At 39.0% G+C, this 18,476-nt stretch overlaps 1 protein-coding gene and 1 pseudogene across 1 annotated transcript; both read left to right on the forward strand.

The window, feature by feature from the left end:
- The first annotated feature begins 1,506 nt into the window (after positions 1 to 1,506).
- LOC109679413 (olfactory receptor 2V1-like) lies at positions 1,507 to 2,458 on the forward strand (annotated as a pseudogene).
- An 11,156-nt stretch (positions 2,459 to 13,614) lies between these two features.
- LOC109679416 (olfactory receptor 2V1-like) lies at positions 13,615 to 14,553 on the forward strand. The gene has a single exon (XM_020154628.2). The coding sequence runs from the start codon at positions 13,615 to 13,617 to the stop codon at positions 14,551 to 14,553; it is 939 nt and encodes a 312-aa protein (XP_020010217.1).
- The last annotated feature ends 3,923 nt before the right edge of the window (positions 14,554 to 18,476 follow it).

Raw genomic sequence — 18,476 nt, forward strand, 5'->3', positions numbered from 1 at the left:
CATGGAGTATACATATAGTATAACTTAATTTTAAAAATTAAATTATTTCTTTGCTCCTTATAGAAAATATATAGAATACAAGAGGGGGAGATAACCTTTAATCCCACTACATAGAAAGAATTATACTGTTAATCTCTTCACATACTTTCTTCCAGTCTTTAGAAATATGTAAAAATACTTGGCAATTTTTGCTATCTTTTAAAATGTCATAAATATCCACTGACTATTATTTTACATTTTGCCATGTGACTATATCATAATTTATTTAGTCATTTTTTCTTTTGGTGGCAATGGGGTTTGAACTCAGTGCCTCATGCTTGCTAGACAAGTGCTCTGCCACTTGACCCATGCCCTTGGCCCAAGTCATTTCTTTATGTTGGGCATTCGGGTTACCTTCAGCTTTGCATTTACAAAGCAACAAATTCCCTCTGCCTCAGTTTACTCATGTGTGGAATGCACTTAATGATTATCCCTTTGTTTTGGGGTTGTCATGAGATTGAATGTGAGTATGCACATTTTGCTCTGCACAGTGTTTGACACAGACTTTCCAGTAATGTCAGCTGTCCTCAGTTTTAAACTACCAAACACTGCTTATGTTCTATTTCTTCTTTACTATCCCCCTACAGGAGCATATTGCTATTCCAACTTAAGACGGGAGGTACGGGTTAGATAGAAAAAACAAAACATGAAATCATTTGATGTCCCCACTCCAGAGGAATTAATATAGAAACTTTAAAGCGACAGAGGTCAACACGAGAAGGGGATCAGGAACCAGTATAAAGATCAGTTAGAGATGAATCAACCTGGGTTATAACACATTTGTACATGAAAGCAATGCTAGGACTCTCTCTGTATAGCTGTCCTTATCTCAACTAGCAAAAATGCTATGTCTTTCTTATTATTGCTTATTTCTACTCTTCAATGGAGCTGGAGAAAAGCACAGAACAGGTTCTGCCTGAAAGGGAGGTGGGGGGAGTGGGTGGGGCAGGGGCAGGAGGGAGAAATAACCCAAACAATGTATGCACATGTAAATAAATTAATAATAAAAAAATTAAAAAAACACAAGACAAGAAAACTGACATTCAGAGAAATTACATATGGTGCCCAGTTCACATGGCTGATAAATTTTTCACCTTAAGTATTTTTCCTGAAAATGTAAGTCTATAGGTGAGGCTGGCTTACAGCTTCTTAGGAAAAGCAGCCATGAGAGCTGCAGAATAGACAAGGTCCTAGTAGAGGCAGAAGCAGTTTTCCAACAACAACAAGCTTATATTTCATTTTTCAAGTATGTACAGAAAATCCTAAGAGTTAACAACCAACACCATCTGCATTTTTGTTTGTTTTTTTTCTTAAAGAGGCCATGCCTTTTATTCAAAACCAAGTCACATTTGGAGAGGACAACACATTAAACAAAGTTGTAATGTCTACATTATTATAACACTAAATTTTGTAAACCCCCTCCTTCCAGATCTCAAACTTCCCCGTGGGGCATTCTGTGCAGGAACCATGGCCTGGATGGGCAACCAGACTCTCATTTCCCACTTCATCCTCCTGGACCTCTTCACCCACTCACTTCTGCACCTTCTCCTCTTCTCCATCATCATGCTCATGTTTCTGGTGGCCCTTTCTGGCAACGGGATCATGATCCTCCTCCTCAATGTGGACTCCCGCCTGCACAGCCCCATGTACTTCTTCCTCAGCTGGCTGTTGCTCATGGACCTCATGCTCATCTTTACCATTGTGCCCCGATGGCCAGTGACTTCCTCCTGGGTGGTGGCTCCATCTCCTTTACAGGCTGTGGACTCCAGATCCTCTTCTTCCTCACCCTCCTGGGGGATGAATGCTTCCGGCTGGCCTTCATGGCCTATGACCGCTATGTGGCTATCAGCAACCCACTGAGGTACTCTGTGGTCATGAGCTGTGGCATCTGCTGGCTCATGGTGGCAGGGTCCTGGCTCTTTGGCCTGGTGGATGGGCTGATCCAGGCTGTCTTCACACTCTGCTTCCTCTACTGTGGCTCCCAGGAGATGGACCATTTCTTTTCTGAGTTCCCAGCGGTGCTCAACTTAGCTTGTGCTGACACCTCCCTCTACGAGACCATGATTTATGTCTGCTGAGTCCTCATGCTGCTCCTCCCTTTCTCTGTCATCTCAGCCTCCTACCCAGGGATCCTGGTGGCGGTGCTCCCCATAGGCTCTGCAGAAGGCTGACACAAGGCCTTTGCCACCTGCTCCTCCCACATGGTGGTGGTGTCACTCTTCTATGGAGCCGCCATGTTTACCTACATGCGGCCTGGGCCTACCACTCCTCCAAGCAGGACAAAGTGGTCTCCGCCTTCTACACCATGATCACCGCCATGCTCAACCCTGTCATCTGTAGTCTGAGGAGCAAGGAAGTGGCTGGGGCTCTGAAGAAACTCCTGGGAAGGTGTCCCTGTGGTGGTGGGGTGCTAGGCTGAGGTTGGTGCCTGAAGATGTGGGCTCTGCAACCTGGGAATCTGGCTCAGCAAACTGTAGTTTGACTGGAAGAGAAACAAATGTGCTTTACTTAAAACAAACAAACCCAAGTAAACAAAAACCTTTCTGATCAGAGTGAATCAGATAAACACAGTAATCCATCATAGCCATGCTGAGTATAGTCAGTTGCTCCATATCGTACTATCTGTGGATTGAAATTTGGATTTTCTTGAAACTGTCCCCTGATGCTGTTATGCACATTTTTATATACCTATTGATCGTCTGAGTATCCTCTTTTCTTTTACAGATTTAAGATATGACATACAATAAACTGTACATATTTAAGATGCATAACTTAAGAAGTTTTGGCATAAGCATATACTCATGATATCCTCACGATAATGGAAAATAACAGTAAAAATAAAGTATTTATGGCATACTTTGGAAAGCATTCTCTTCTGTTTACTAGAAAATATTGGTTTTTATTCTTTAAAGTTTGGCAGGTTTCTCCATAAGAAATTATCTGGGTCTGGAAATTCTTTTGGGGAGAGATTTTAATTATAAATTTAACTCCCTTAATAGTTATAGTGTCACTAAAATTGTCTATTTCATATTGAGTTGTGGTAGCTTGTACTTTTCAAGAAATTGGCTCATTTCATTGAAATCAATAAATTCATGTGTGCAACTACATAACAGTCTCTTAATATCTGCAGGGTCTGTGGTGACATGCCCTGATATTAGTAATTTGGGTTTTCTTCATTTGTCTGCCACATATTTGTTAATTGTATATTTTCAGAGAACCAGTTTTGTTATCATTGGTTTATTGTTTTCTTGTCTTTGGTTTAATTGATTTCTACTCTATTCCCCTTTCTTTCCTCTTTCTGTAGACTTATTTTTGTCTTCTGTTTCTAGCATATGAATGGAGGAGCATAGATTACTGATTAGAATTTTTCCCCTTTTCTAATTACAGACATAAATTTCTTTCTGAACACTGCTTTAGCTGTGTATCACACATTTTCACCTATTTTCATTTGCACTCATACCAATATATTTTTGTACATCTTTGAGACTTCATTTTAGACCCACAGGCTATTTGGAAGTATGGTATTTTCTTCTTCTCCTCCTCCTCCTTCCTGCCCTCCTCCCTTTCTCTTGTTTTATACTTGAAATTCATTGTCGTTAGAGAACCATGTTCTGTGCAATTTCACTTTTAAATTATCTGAGGTTAGTCTTATGACGTAGGATATGGCCTGTCACAGTATATCTTCTATGGTTACTTCAAAGTAATGTGAATTCCGTTGACTGTGGGTGGAATATGAGTATATTAATATTTGAAGTGAGTTTCTTATAAAATATTGTGCCTATAGCTAGGTCAAGCTTTCTAATTTTATTGTTTTATTAGTGGGTATTAAATTTTACATGGTAAGAAGTTTCATCACATTTCCATGCATACATTAATGTACTTTCATCATATTCTCTGCTTCCACTAAGTTTTCTTTTTAATTTAAATTATTTTAACTGATACATAACATAAACATTGCAAATATTTATGCAGGAGCATGTAATGTTTTAGACATGTATGCATTATGTGATGTTTAAGTCAGAGTACACATGCATCTCCTCAAACACTTATCAAACTTTGAAACCAACTTTTCCCAATTGTTTCTTGTATGCTGCATTTAGATCATGTATATTTAATGTAATTATTGATATTTTAAAACTTAAGTCAGAAATATTATTTTTAATATTCTGTACTCTGTATACATAGGTAGCAGGATCACAGTCTGAGGCCACCAGAGGCAAAAGCGCTAGACCCTATCTAAAAAACAGCTAAACAAACAGGGTTGGGGGCAGGGCTCAAATGGTAAAGCACTTGCCTAACAAGTAAGAGATGTTGAGTTCAAACCCCAGTTCTGCCAAACAAATCAACTCCATTATAAATATTTTCTCTATCCACTCATCCTTGGTTGTAAGTAAATATTTATCTGCGGTATCTGTATAGTAAACTGATTTTGATTCTTTGGGGCATGTACTAGAAGAGGTATAGCTGGGTAATATAGCAGCTCTTTTTAAAATTTTTTGGAGACTTCCACACTGCTTTCCATAGTGGCTGGACAAATTTCCATCCCACTAACAGTATATAATGATTGTTTTCCCCATTCCCACATCCTACCAACAGTAGTTGTTCTTTATTTTTTTGATGATAATCATTCTGTCTTTTCTAATGAGACAAAATCTCAATGAAGTTTAGACTTGGATTCTCTAATTTTTTTCATGTATTTTTTTAACCACTTGTACTTTATTTGAAACATGTCCGTTTGGTTCATATGTCCATTTACAGATTGGATTATCTGCTGTTTTGGTTTTTGAATTTTTTGGGTTCTTTATTCTGGATATTAATCCCCTGTTGAATAAAATAGCTGGCAATGATTTTTACCCACTCTCTATGCTGTCTCTTTATTCTGTTGAGTTTTTCTATTGCTGTGCAGAAGTCTCTGGGGATCAAACCTAGGGCCTTGAGCATGCTAACCAACTGCTCTACCACTGAGCTACACTCCCAGCCCTGCAGAAGGCTTTTAATTTTAATGCAATACAAATTGTCAGTTTTTGATCTTGTTTCCTGAGTTGTTGGAGTCCTATTCAGAAAGTCATTGTCTATGCTTATAAATTGAAGTGTTTCTTATTTCCCCCATGTTCTCCTCCAGTAGTTCCACAGTTTCTGGTCTCATATTACAAGCTTTGATCTATTTGGAGTTTATTTCTGTACCTGGAGGGAGGGATCTAGTTTCAGTCTTCTACATGTGGATATCCAGTTTTCCCACTACCACTTGTAAAAGAGGCTGTGGTTTTTCCAATGTGTATTTTTGGCATGTTTTTCATGAATCAGATAGCTGTAGCTTCTTGGGTTTATTTCTGGAACTTCAGTTCTATTCCAGTGGTCCGTTTGTTTGTTGTGTGGCAGTACCTTACTGTTATGGTTGTGAAGTATACTTTCAAGTCAGACGTGGTATCTCCAACATTGCTTTTTGCAAACAACAACTACACCCCATAACGTATATATACACATTTTTTAAAAATCTCCTTATCAATTGTGGGGCTGTTTCCAAAGCTTGGCTATTGTGAATAGTGCTGCAAAAAATGGGCGAGCAAGTGGCTCTATCATATATAAGTATATTTATTGGCCATTTGTACTGCCTCTTTTGAGATTGGCTGTTTAGTTCATTTGCCCATTTATTCAGTGGATTCTTTGCAGGGTTAGTTTTTTGAGCTCCCTATATATTCTTGTAATTAATCCCTTGTCAGATGGCTAGGTGGCAAAGATTTTCCCTCCTTCTGTCGGGTGTCTCTTCAGACTAGTGACTGTTTCATTTGCTGTGCAGAAGTTTTTAGTTTCATGCAGTCCCATTTGTCAGTCCTTTCTCTTAATTGCTGAGCTATTGGGGCTCTATTCATGAAGTTATTATCTATGCCTATGTGGTCCAGTACATTTCTTATTTTTTTCTGGAACAACTTCACTGTTTCAGATCTTACATTAAGATCTTTGATCCACTTTTAATTGATACTAGTACAAAGTGAGAGACTGGGATGAAGTTTCAGTCTTTCTGCAGGTGGAAATCCAGATTTCTCAGCACCATTTGTTAAAGAGGCTATTTTCTCCCTTGCATATTTTGGGCTCCTTTGTTGACAACCAGATGGCTATTGCTGTGTGGATTTGTGTCAGGGTCTTCTATTCTACTCCATTGGTCTTCATGTCTGTTTTTGTACTGATGCCATGCTGTTTTTATTACTATGACTCTAGTATAGTTTGAAGTTAGGTATTGTGATATCTCCAACATTGCTCTTTTGATTCAGGATTGCTTTGACTATTCAAGGACTTTTGTGCTTCCATATGAACTTTAGGATTGATCTTTCTATCTCAGTAAAAAATATCATTGGCATTTTGGTAGGGATTGTATCTAACATATAGATTACTTTTGGTAGTATAGCCATTTTCACAATATTGATTCTCCCAACCCATGAGCTCTACCTTCTAATATCTTCAGTGATCTCTTTCTTTAGTGATTTATAGTTTTCATTGTATAGGCTAGTCAGCTCCTTTTTAAAATTTACCCTAGATATTTTAATTTTTTGAAGCTATTGTGAGTGGTGTTATTTTCCTGATTTCTTTCTGAGACTGTTCATTGTTTGTGTATAGAAATGTTACTGATTTTTTGTACTGATTTTGTGTCCTGCTACTTTGCTGAAAATGTTAATGAGACCTAATATTTTTTTGGTTGAGTTTTTAGGGTCTTTCAGGTATAAGAGCATATCATCTACAAATAGGCAAAATTTTACTTCTTCCTTCCCTCTTTGAATCCCTTTTATTTCTTTCTCCTGTCTTATTGCTCTGGTTAGGGATTCAAGTACTATGTTGAATAAGAGTAGGGAGAGTGAACACCCTTGGCTCATTCCTGATTTTAGAGGAAATGGTTTCAACTTTTCACCATTTAGTAGATGTTGGATATAGGTTTGTCATATACAATCTTTATAATGTTGAGGAATGTGCCATCTATTCCTGGTTTCTTCAGAGCTTTTATCATGAAAGGATGTTGAATTTTGTCAAAGCCATTTTCTGAATCCATTAGATGATGACTGGTTTTTGTCCTTGATTCTGTTTATGTATTGTATTACATTTGTTAATTAGCACATGTTGTACCATCCTTGCATCACTGGAATGAAACCTACTTGATCATGGTGTATGATCTTTTTAATGTGTTGTTGGATTCTGTTAGCAAGTATTTTGTTGATAATTTTTACATCTATGTTCATCAGGGATTTTGGCCTGTAACTTTCCTTCTTTCTTTTTTTTTTTTTTTGATGCATCTTTACCTGACTTTGTTAGGGTAACACTGGCTTTGTTGAATGTGTTTGATAGTCTTCCTTCCGTTTATACTTTATGAAGTAGTTTGAGGAACATTGGTGTTAGTTATTCTTTAAAGTTGTGGTAAAATTCAGCAGAACCTGGACTTTTCTTTTTTGGAAGATTCTTTATAACTGCCTCAATCTCATCACTTGTTATAACTCTATTTAAGTTGTTAATGGTGGCTTGGCCAATTTTAGTTGATCATATCTGTCAAGAAATTTAACTGTTTCACCTTCATTTTCTAGTTTTCTGGAGTATAGTTTTTTGAAGTATTCCTACATGAGCTTTTGAATTTCATTGGTGTCTGTTGTAAGATCCCCTTTATCATCTCTGATTTTATTAAGTTGTGTCTTCTTTCTTGTAGTTAATTTGGCTAGAGGTTTGTTGATCTTTTTATTTCTTCAAAGAACGAATCTTTTATTCATTGATTCATTGTATCATTCTTTTTGTCTTCAATTCATTGGTTTCTGTCCTGATTTTTATAAAATCCTCCCATCTGTTGCTTTTTGGGTTGGTTTGCTCTTTTTTTTCTAAATATCTGAGATCTCTACAATTTTCTGATGCAGAACCTCATGGCTATAAACTTACTTCTTAAGACTGCCTTTGCTATGTCCCACAAGTTCTGGTAACTTGTGTCCTCATTTTCAATGAATTTAGGAATTTCATAATTTCCTAATTTCTTCAATGAACCATTGATTGTTCAAAAGTGTATTGTTGAACCTCCATGATTGTGAATGTTTTTTGTGGTTTCCCTTGCTACTGATTTTTAATTTTATTCCATTATGGTGTGCTAGGATATAGGGGATTGTTTCAATAATTTTTGTATTTGTTGAGTTTTGCTTTATGAAGTAGGATGTGATCTATTTTGGAGAACGTTCCAGGGGCTGCTGAGAAGAATGTGTAATCTTCTGTTAAAGGATGAAATAGCCTATAAACATCTGTTAAATCCATTTGTCCAAGGTATTGCTTAATTCTAGAGTATCGTTGTTGTTTTTCTATCTGGATGTTCTGTCTGTTGAAGGCAGTGGGGTGTTGAGGTCTCCCACTATTATTGTATCTGGTCCTATCTGTTTCTTTAAGCTCAGATATGTTTGTTTTATGAACTTGTGGACACTGATGTTCAGTGCACATATACTTAGCATTGTTACATCTTCTTGTTGGATTGTTCCCTTTATTAATATGCTTAAACTATATTTTTGCAGAACACTAGAATGTGTACCTGTGAAGCTCAGTGAGGCTTTCATTTTTCTCTTTTGCTTAAAGCTCTGGGTTTTTTGGGGGGAGGATGGGGGCATTTTCCAACTTCCCTTCCATTTTGCCTGGCACCTGATATTAGGGTCTGTTGTTTCTTTTACAAATGTAAAGTTCAATATTTATTGACTTCACCTGGTCTACTGTTTACTGTTGCACTCCTGTGCCTTTCCAAGTCACCCACCTCTCCCTGTAGCCACATGCTTGATGTTTTCCTTCAGATTTGTGGAGACACAGGAAAGGGCTGGGTGTCTCTAATAGACAATCTTGCCAATCCTGAATGGTATTTCTTTCTGGTTATAAAATTCTAGGTTGACTTTTTTTTCATGTGGTAGTTTAAATGTTTTTCATTGGTTTCTTTTCTCTGTTATTTCTGGTATATAATTTAATAGAGATTCTTAATTGTAATGTATCTTATTTTTCTTATCATTAAAATTTTTTTTCTATCACTCTTGCTTTCAACAACTTCATACTGATGTCCTCGTGTGGTTTTCTTTTTATCATTCTGCTTGAATTCTTTGTGATTGTTGGGCCCATCAGTTGAAATATAGCTATATTTTTGAAAAAGTGAAGCTAATATCCTATCAAGGTTTTAAAAAATCTTCCTTTGACATTTTTTTGAGATGCAAACTGGCAAAAAAGAGAAAAAAACCTCCATCTTCCATCCCAGGCCTTCGGGGAAAATTCAGCATCCCCTGAATTGCTGGCCAGAAATGATCCATAAAATTAAATGGGGAGGAAACTGTGGCTCATCTTAATTTCTTTATCCAAGCTAGCATGTTTATGTGGGGACCTAAATCTGCTGTTGTATTATTCCTAGTTCTAATATACACTGGATGAATTTCTGAACTTAATCTAACTCTGGCCTTTAAGAGACAGTATCCCATGCTTCTATCTGGCTCTCTTATGCTATGACCAAATGGCTTAATTCGTACAACTTTAATAGGACTTTTAAAGTTCTGGTGAAACATTCACCTTTGCACTGTTTTCTGTCCTTCTCCTTTTCTCCTTCTCCATCTCCTTCTCCTTCTTCTTCCTCCCCTTCCTCTTCCTCGTCCTTCTCCTTGTCCTCCTCCTCCTCCTGCTCCCCCTCCTCCTGTCCCTCCTCCTCCTCCTCTTTCTTCTCTCTCTCTCTCATTTTAGCTGTTTGGTGACAATATATAAAAATAGAACTGGAGAAAAAAATGAAAACAGCTGGGATGTAGCTCAGTAGTACAGCACTTGCCTTGAATGGGTGAGGTTGTGTGTTCAATCCCTATTGCTGCAAAAGAAAACATGGCAGGTTTTTATTTCACATCTTATGTGCAACCTATCAGGTATATTTAGGATATGAAATTTGTGTTAATGAAACCATGTAGGAAAAACAAAGAGAGAGGTTTTTTTCTGTTTTGAAAATATTAGCTTCATCTTGATATTATAACCAATGGTACTATCCTGTATTGTAAAGGAAAATGACAGACCAAGCCCTCACATGAATGAAATTTTGTTTAGGAATCCTAAACAAAATATTAGCAAGTTGGGTCAACTGGTAGAGAAGTGGGACAGTATAGCAGAAAGAGTGAGACTTACTCCAAGAATTCATGAATGATTTACTATTCAAAAGTCAGCCATTAACATTCACTTTATAGGTGCTAAGGGACTTAACATACATACAGACAATGGCCAGACTGTGTACAAGAATGGAATTTGACTAACCACAGCAGTAACTTGCTCAGGAAGTTAAGTCGCTATAAACAAGCCAGGAAGACAAACTTCTATATGTCAGACTTGTCAGAAATCAGATTTCTATCTTTAGTAACCATCCAGTAAGCCCAAAGTGATAATTTCTGTAAAAACTAACACCAAGTAGCCAGGACTTGACTAACTCAGAACACACCTGAAGACTTCTCTGTTTTTTACCTCATTTTAAAGCTTCCTCACCCCCCAGCCTGCCTTTGAGTTTTTGTCAAAGCTTAAGTGATGTTGAGTGACTCCCTTGCTATAGCTAACTTTGGATAAATCACCTTTGGTTTTATTTGGTTGGTTGTTATTTCCACAGTGCTTCATGATTTGTTGAATGAGCAATGATTAACCAGTGGTTGAGTGTATAAAAGTATAATAAAAGTATTGGATATGAACTGAGGACAAAGTTCACAGAACACTTGAACTGATCAATGTCTTGCTGTCCATTAACAGAACTCCCTGATTAGGAGACATTCATTCTGACTCTGGGTAAAGATGCCACTTGGACAAGTGATATCCCTTGGGGGTCTCCTTCTGTCTTTTAATGGGAGTCTGGGGTATTTTTCAAAGTTAGGGTTTTAGAGAGTGAACATTGTCATGAAGCCAATTCATAATTTTGGTTTCCTTCTTGGTGCAGAGCTTGCTTATTCCCTGCCCTCATTAAGAGCTGGGCTTGGTGTCCCAAGACATGTGCCCTGCAAATAGAGGTACAAACCTGGTACATGAGCTCATTATTAATTTCATAAGTAACAGAAGAATGACTTAGATCATTATTTCTATAAATTTGTATTGAGAGCCAAGGAGTTTGGGGAGAGTGTATGTAAAGAGGCTTCCTTAGGCCACCACTTGCTCACACATTCAGAGGACTGGATTTGCAGGGTGAGGTAGTAGGTGAACTGTGGGGAGTTGTTTGGGGGTGGTAGGTACTGAGGAGGCAGGGAGAACCTGACAGATGAGAGACTGAAGGTGACAGGGAACTGGGAAGAGCTGGTCTGAATTCAGGCTTCAGCTTTAGGCTCTCTGGAGAAAGTCATGCTGGATATAGAGACATCTACTTGCTTCCAGCTGATAAAGGTTGTCAGTATTGGAAATGCGGAAGATGGTAATCTTAGTTTTCTGTAGCAAATTGTTCACTTGTTCCCAGGCCCAGGCTATAGACTGAATTCCAAATGGAGCAGGCAGACTTGTTGAGTTCTGGCAAAATGTGTACCCATCTCTTTAAGGATTCTAGGAGTCTATGGTCACATCGAAGCACTAGTCTGTTCCAATTGTGGATTTTATCCTTACTCTGTGCTCTGCCTTCCTTCATTGTTGTGTCTCTTTACTTGCTTGTCTTATTTGCTTCTGACAGTTTTTGTCTCTAGGCAGCTGTCTCACATTGCAAAGAAGAGAATAGAGTTATGCACCCAGATTTCTCTAAATCAGTGTGTAGTGTGTATGTGAACCTGGTTCCCCATCAGCACACCTTAGGAGATTTTATAAATAACAAATGGCAGGGCTCCATCCAGATCCAATGAACCAGAACCAAAATAGGAAATATTAAAGAATTTACATTTTAAAACACATTCCTAGATGTCCCAGAGATAAAAACATGACTAAGAGCTCCAAGGTGTCTCACTCTTGCTTCTCATTTTTCTGTTTGTAAATATCCTCCCATCACATTTGCTTCAATATTCTGTCTTTGACAGTCTTATCCATTCCTACTAAGGGAAATTTGTAATTTGCTCATTTCCGTATTTTTATTTTATTTTCAAGCCAGGGTCTCATCATGTAGCCCAAGCTGGCCTTGAACTCCTTATCCTCCAGCTTCCAAGTGCTAAGATTATAGGTGAGTGCCAAAACGTGTGGCTTTTAATTAATTTATTTATGTAGAGCAAAACAGCATCTTTTTTTTTATCCTATGGCCCCCTTCCCTTCAGCTATTTATTTTTAATTGATAAATAATACTTGTATGTATTTGTGGGGTATAATGTGATGTTACATGTGTACATATTGTAGAGTGACCAAATTAACTAAGCTTACTATTACATTCGTCACCTCTATTGCTTGCCATTTCTTTGTGGTGAAAACATTTAAATATTTTTGTGCTTAGCAGTTTAGAAATATAAAATGCTTTGAACCTATGTTTACATGAAGTGCAATAGTTCACTGAAACGTATTCCTTCTCTTTATCTGAACTTTGTACCCTATGACCAACATCTTTAAGGACTTTATTTAATTCTAGACATCAGGGGAAATCAGAGCCATATACATCAACAAAGCACCCACACATACACCATTTTTCTAGTGAGCATTGGCCCATTCCTTCATTTGTGAATCCAGTAATGGGTCTTAGGACATCACTGGTCTTATCCCCACCCAGTTATGCACTAAATGAAGTGTCTAACTATAACTGTGAGACTGGTGTGTCCTCAGTCCCTGCCCTCATGTTCTCCAAAGTTGAAATAGCAGAATAGGGTGAATGGTTAGATCAGGTCTTCTCCTTCTTCTCCCCTTTTCCTCCTCCTCCTCCTCTTCCTCTTTTCTTTCTTCTTCTCTTCCTCCTTCTCCTTCTTTCCCTTGTATGTCTTCTTCATCTTCTGTCTTTCTCTTTTTCTCTCCCCCTCCCTCTTTCCTTGTTCCTCTCTCTTATTGTGGTGCTCAGGCTCAAACTTAAGGTCTTACAGATGCTGGATAAGAAGGGATTTATCACTGAGATACATTTACCAGACCACATATTTTTTGATGACTGCAACTCAAGGAGTTCTGGCTCTTAGGTTCTGAGATAGACAGTCCTAGGTTAGAAAGCTGGCAAGAAATTTATTAAGCTTTTAAGAGATTTAAAAGATTTACATACAGTTTAGAGAGAGAATTTATAAGTTTTCTAAAGTAAATGCTCTAAGCTAAGGGGCAGGGAGCAGCCTCACTCTTGTCTTTTTTATTTGGATTAGCTTTTAAACCTGCCACCCCTCTCCCTTCTCTTTTTGTCTCTCATATTCTCCAGTACTTCACTTTCCTAAATCCATGTCTATCCACCTGCCATTTAGTCAGTCTCCTTACTCTGTGGTCTCCTTGCCTCTATTCTCTCTGCCATTTCTCATCTCTCAATAGAAGTTAAGTATCAATTCTTGCATGGTAACTCCTGAGGCCAGGTGAGAGAAAGAGGATTTTCACTGCCAGAAGGAAGGTTAGGCTAGTGTTAAAGGTCTTGTCTCTGTGTTTTGGAAGATAAAGGTTTATTTCATCATGCATGCTGTGGGGATACCAGGTGAATAGTTTGTTTGTTTGTTTGTTCTCAGGGTCATGGCCATGGAGCTCTGGAATCACACCTTCCTGTCAAACTTCATCCTTACAGGCCTGTTCAGCTATTCACCATCTGATTTATTTCTGTTTATCCTGGTCCTTCTGGCTTCTGTGGCCACCCTGGCTGGCAACATCCTCTTCCTCCTGCTCATCCATGCTGACAGGCGCCTGCACACCCCAATGTACTTCTTCCTCAGCCAGCTCTCCATCATGGACTTGACCCTGATGTGCACAGTGGTGCCTAAGATGGCAGCCAACTTTCTCTCAGGCCATAAGTTCATCTCCTGGGGAGGCTGTGCAGCCCAGATCTTTCTAGTGGTCATGGTAGCAGGAGCAGAGTGTTTTCTCTTGGCAGTTATGGCCTATGACCGGTACATGGCAGTTTGCTACCCTCTGAGGTACCCTGTGCTCATGAACTGGAAGACCTGCTTTCTTCTGGTCTTGGCATCCTGGGGGGGTGGGATGGCTGACAGTGTATTCATTGTGACTAAGGTCTTCAGCTTCCCCTACTGTCGTTCTCTGGAGGTGGACCACTTCTTCTGTGAGGTCCCTGCCCTGTTGCGCCTCTCCTGTGCTGACACCTCCCTCTTTGAGGACCTCATCTATGCATGCTGTGTGGTCATGCTGCTGCTGCCCCTTGGGGTCATTGTGACTTCCTATGCCAAGGTCCTCACAGCTGTGATCAGGATGCACTCCACTGAGGGGAAACAGAAGGCGCTGATCACTTGTTCCTCCCACCTGACTGTGGTGGGTCTCTACTATGGGGGAGCCATATTTATCTACATGCAGCGGTCCTCAAGTAGGACACCAGCAGGCAACAGGGCCACCTCCATCTTCTATACTATCGTCACTCCTATTCTCAATCCACTCATTTATAGCCTAAGAAATAGAGAGGTAACTAGGACGCTGAGGAAGATGAAAGGGTTGTGGGGAGTATAAGCATTCACCACACACCTCTTTTTGGCTTTTTATCCGATCTGTCCAGGCTCCCTTGTCATTCTCATTCTTCCTCTCTTCCTTCATTGGGCCACTCTGACTAGTTAGGGCAAGGATGTGAACTGAGTGATTTGCACATATTTAGGATGCTTGGGAGGAAGATGACAAGGTAGAAGATAGTACTTAATTAACTTCACAGTGAATCTTCCTCACACTGAGCACCATCATTTTGAATTTGCAGAAGCAGCATATTGTATCTACATTGTTTATACACTTCCAAGGTTTGGTAAGCAAAGCCTTCCTTCTGCATTGCATCCTTAATGTAAACCATGAGTGGGAATCAATTCTTGTTATGTGGGAGCTGTGCAACCTTAGGAAAGGCTACTTCTCTGTGAACTTCACTACACTCATCTGTGGCCATGGATAAAGCTAAATCTGATAGTTCTTGGTATTCAGTAATTACTACAAATTTTCTGTTAAGATTCATTTTTATGTATCTGTATAATTAAGAAATATGAAGACTGTGTATTCTCACAATTGTACATTTTTTCCCCAGGCTGGCTGCTCCAAGGCTCAAGGGATCTTTTCGAATAGCTGGAAGAGATACTGGATGGTGGGTTCTTGTGGCATGAAAACAGTAAAATGAGATGAAGACAAATATTATGAACAATACAGGCACAACTTTATTGGTACATCAATGTAAGGTGCCTGACTTTAATTGGTGTTGAAGGGAGACAACAATGATGAGTGTGTGTGCGCGTGTGTGCATGTGCATGTGTGTGTGTGTGCGTGTGTGTGTGTGTGTTGGAAGGAATGAGGCTGCCTCTTGCTGTACAAAGAAAAGCAACAAGCTTTTATTGACTTTTGGTGGGGGTGGGATGAAACTTTGTAATTGTCCATTCATCATGGGCATGTTTCCAAAGATGTTTTCCTTCTTGTGTGGAAACATTTTGTCATTGATGAGCTAACAGTTGCCCATTCTATTCAAGAACTGCTGAGTTACAGCTGGTATCATTGTCTTGCAGAAATAAATGTCCTGGACATATGGTTAAGTTGTTCAGGAAGAGGAAACACATATCTGATCCAATGGGCAATAGGTCAAGTTAATCCTGTATTGTAGTCATGGACAAAGCATTTCTCAAATGATCAACATGTGTATGTGCAGAGAGAGGGAGTGTCTGACTCAGGTTTCAAGGTAGCCAAAAGACACAATATGAAAACAGAGATGTAAACCCTATTTATGCCATTTTAGTCACCCATCAGATAGCGATTGTATATCCTGAAGAGTCAGTATTTTTAGCAAAAGCATCCTTAAAGTATCTATAAAGACACATAGGCAACTGCTGTCATAATTCACATATCAGAGGTATTATATGTGGTGAGGCTTGTGGGCAGCTAACAATGTATTGCTCAGCTGTTCTCATCTAAAACATTTTTGCCTTTGGGCTATTCTGGTGTTTTATGACAAAGCTGTTGAGAAAGTGCAAGAATGGAACAGAAGAAAACGTACCATGTTTTTAATGGGTAGCAGTTTAAAGGCCCAGTGTCTGTTTGTCCCTTTGGGGTAGTCTCTGTTAAGGACTTTAGGCACATGTCACCATATCTAGCTTTGTGCCTTATTTTTAATTTATTTATTTGTTATTATTTTTGCTGTGTTTGAGATCAAACCCAGGGCTTCACACATAGTAGGCAAGTGCTCTACCCTGAGATATATCCCTAGCCTGGGCTTTGTATCTTAAAAACAAATGTCAAGGCGTGTAAAATTTCAAAACAGCCAGATGATAGTTATTTCTTTTCAGCTTTCTGGAGTTATTACTGACAAATAAACATTGTGTATATTCAAAGTATATGAGATGATGTACATACTGTGAAGTGATTACCATAGATTGTACTAACCTCAAACAGTCAGAGTTTAAGCCAAGGGAGGCACAAAGGATATAAGGCCTTACTCCATGCAATCAAGAAAGTTGAGGGGCAGTTGTGTGTAGTACACGGCCATGAACCCCATACTCAGGAGTCTGAGGCATAAGACTGGCAAGCTCTGGCCCAGTCTAGGCTACACAGGGAGATCCTATCTCAAAAGTTCAAAAACCAAATCAAAACAATATAAAACCAAAAAAAGTGTTTAGGATCAGATTGGTTTTTTTGTGGGGGGTGAGATACTGAGGTTGAATGCAGGGTCTTGTCCATGTTAGGCACATTTTTTACTATTGAGATACACCCAGACCCCAGATTGATCATTTATTATTGACACCAAAGGTGGAACAGAGTAAAGTGTGAGGACACCACTGCAGGAACTGGTTTCTATCATTTTCTGCCATAGGAATTCTACAGGGACTTGCGAAATAATTCTTTTCAATTTTTTTGAGATTTTTTTTTTGATATAGGCTGACTGGCAACTCATAATCCTCCCATGTAGTCTGCCTCCAGAGTACTGGGATTATAGATTTGTGCTACCATGCCTAGCCTTGGAAATAATCTGTCATCTAAAGATCTCCTTAAATGCACTAGACCAAAAATCTCCACAATCACTCCATCACACAGGAATCCTCCATTTATTTCTTGAGAACCTGAAGGATATCAGATATGAGGGGATGCACACACATGGGGAAGGAGAGAGCCCTTTGGGAGTTTAGAGTCTGGCCCAGGATATAAAGTGCTCCAGACAGAAGGAATAGCTGAGCAAAGGCTGAACGTGAGTTCTAGAGAGGGAAGACCCAGAGAGAAAGTGAAGTAGATCTGGCCAGAGGGAACCAAGTCCACATCACCTGGAACCTGATAAGCCAGTATGAGGAGTTAGGGTTTTTATCAGAGGGGAGGTGTGATCTACCCTGATTTAATAGATCTGCCTGGGCTGCTGGGTAGGGTAGAAAGGGATGTTCCTGTAGTATTTAGGTGAGATGATGGCACTGGATTTGGGTGTAAATGAAGTGGCCAGAGCTAACAGGTTCTGGATACATTTTGAAGTTCAAATCAAAGGATTTTCTACATCATCATTTTAAATTTGTTATCCTATTGTTGTACTGTGGGTACTTTGTGAAATTTACAAAAGTGTTTACAATATATCTCAGTTAAATTCAGCCCCTTCATCATTCTCCTTTATTCTTCCTCTTGCCGTTCTCAGAATAGTTTTAACAGGTCTCATTTTTCCATTTTCATGCATGAGTATATAATATTTCTACCATATTCACCCTCCTACACCTTTCCTTCTATCCTCCCCCTAACTTTTTCAATTAAAAAAATTGAAATGGAGTGGCATTGGCTTGGGGCATGCAAGATGGTGTAGTGTAGGGAGGCCTGTTTTGGTAGAGTGGGGTACTGGGGATAAAACCTAGAGCCTCCTGTATTCCAGGCAGTTCTACCCATAGGTACATCACCATCCTGGTGGTCTCTTCTTAAACACACCTCAGTTGTGTCTACCACTGAACTTTTGATCTGGGTTGCAGACATGCCCTCCTTGGTGTAAACTGAGTTTTGAAACAATGTTAACCTCCCCTGATCTTCTGTACATGGACCTCTTCCTCCAAACTACCCAGAGACTGAGACTGCACCCAATACTTCCTTACAAAACTTTTGCCAGTGACAAACCTGATTCCTGATTAAGGTGTGATGTAATTTTCAAAACTTGTAGCTAAAAGCTGTAAATGTAGCTGCTAAGTTGTAAAACCTCAGAGTACATTTTTAAGACTGCTTGGGTCTGTTTCTGGATAATAATCCTAATCAGTCCCAAGTAAATGTAATTTTTTTTGTTCTCAGCTAAACTGATTTTAATCTTGGTCAACATCATGGAGTTAGTATTAAAACTTTACAAGATTTTAGGAGGAGTAAAATAAGAAACTACATGCATGTAACCTGTTAGGCATTTTTTGAGTTTTTTTCCATTAAAATGCACAAATGCCTCAGCCGTCAATACAGTTCTTTAGAAA

The sequence above is a fragment of the Castor canadensis genome, chromosome 16 (assembly GCF_047511655.1).
Source record: "Castor canadensis chromosome 16, mCasCan1.hap1v2, whole genome shotgun sequence".
Classification (NCBI taxonomy): Eukaryota; Metazoa; Chordata; class Mammalia; order Rodentia; family Castoridae; genus Castor; species Castor canadensis.

Coding starts and splice junctions, on each gene's coding strand:
- LOC109679416 (XM_020154628.2), top strand. CDS start 13,615: ATGGCCATGGAGCTCTGGAATCACACCTTCCTGTCAAACTTCATCCTT.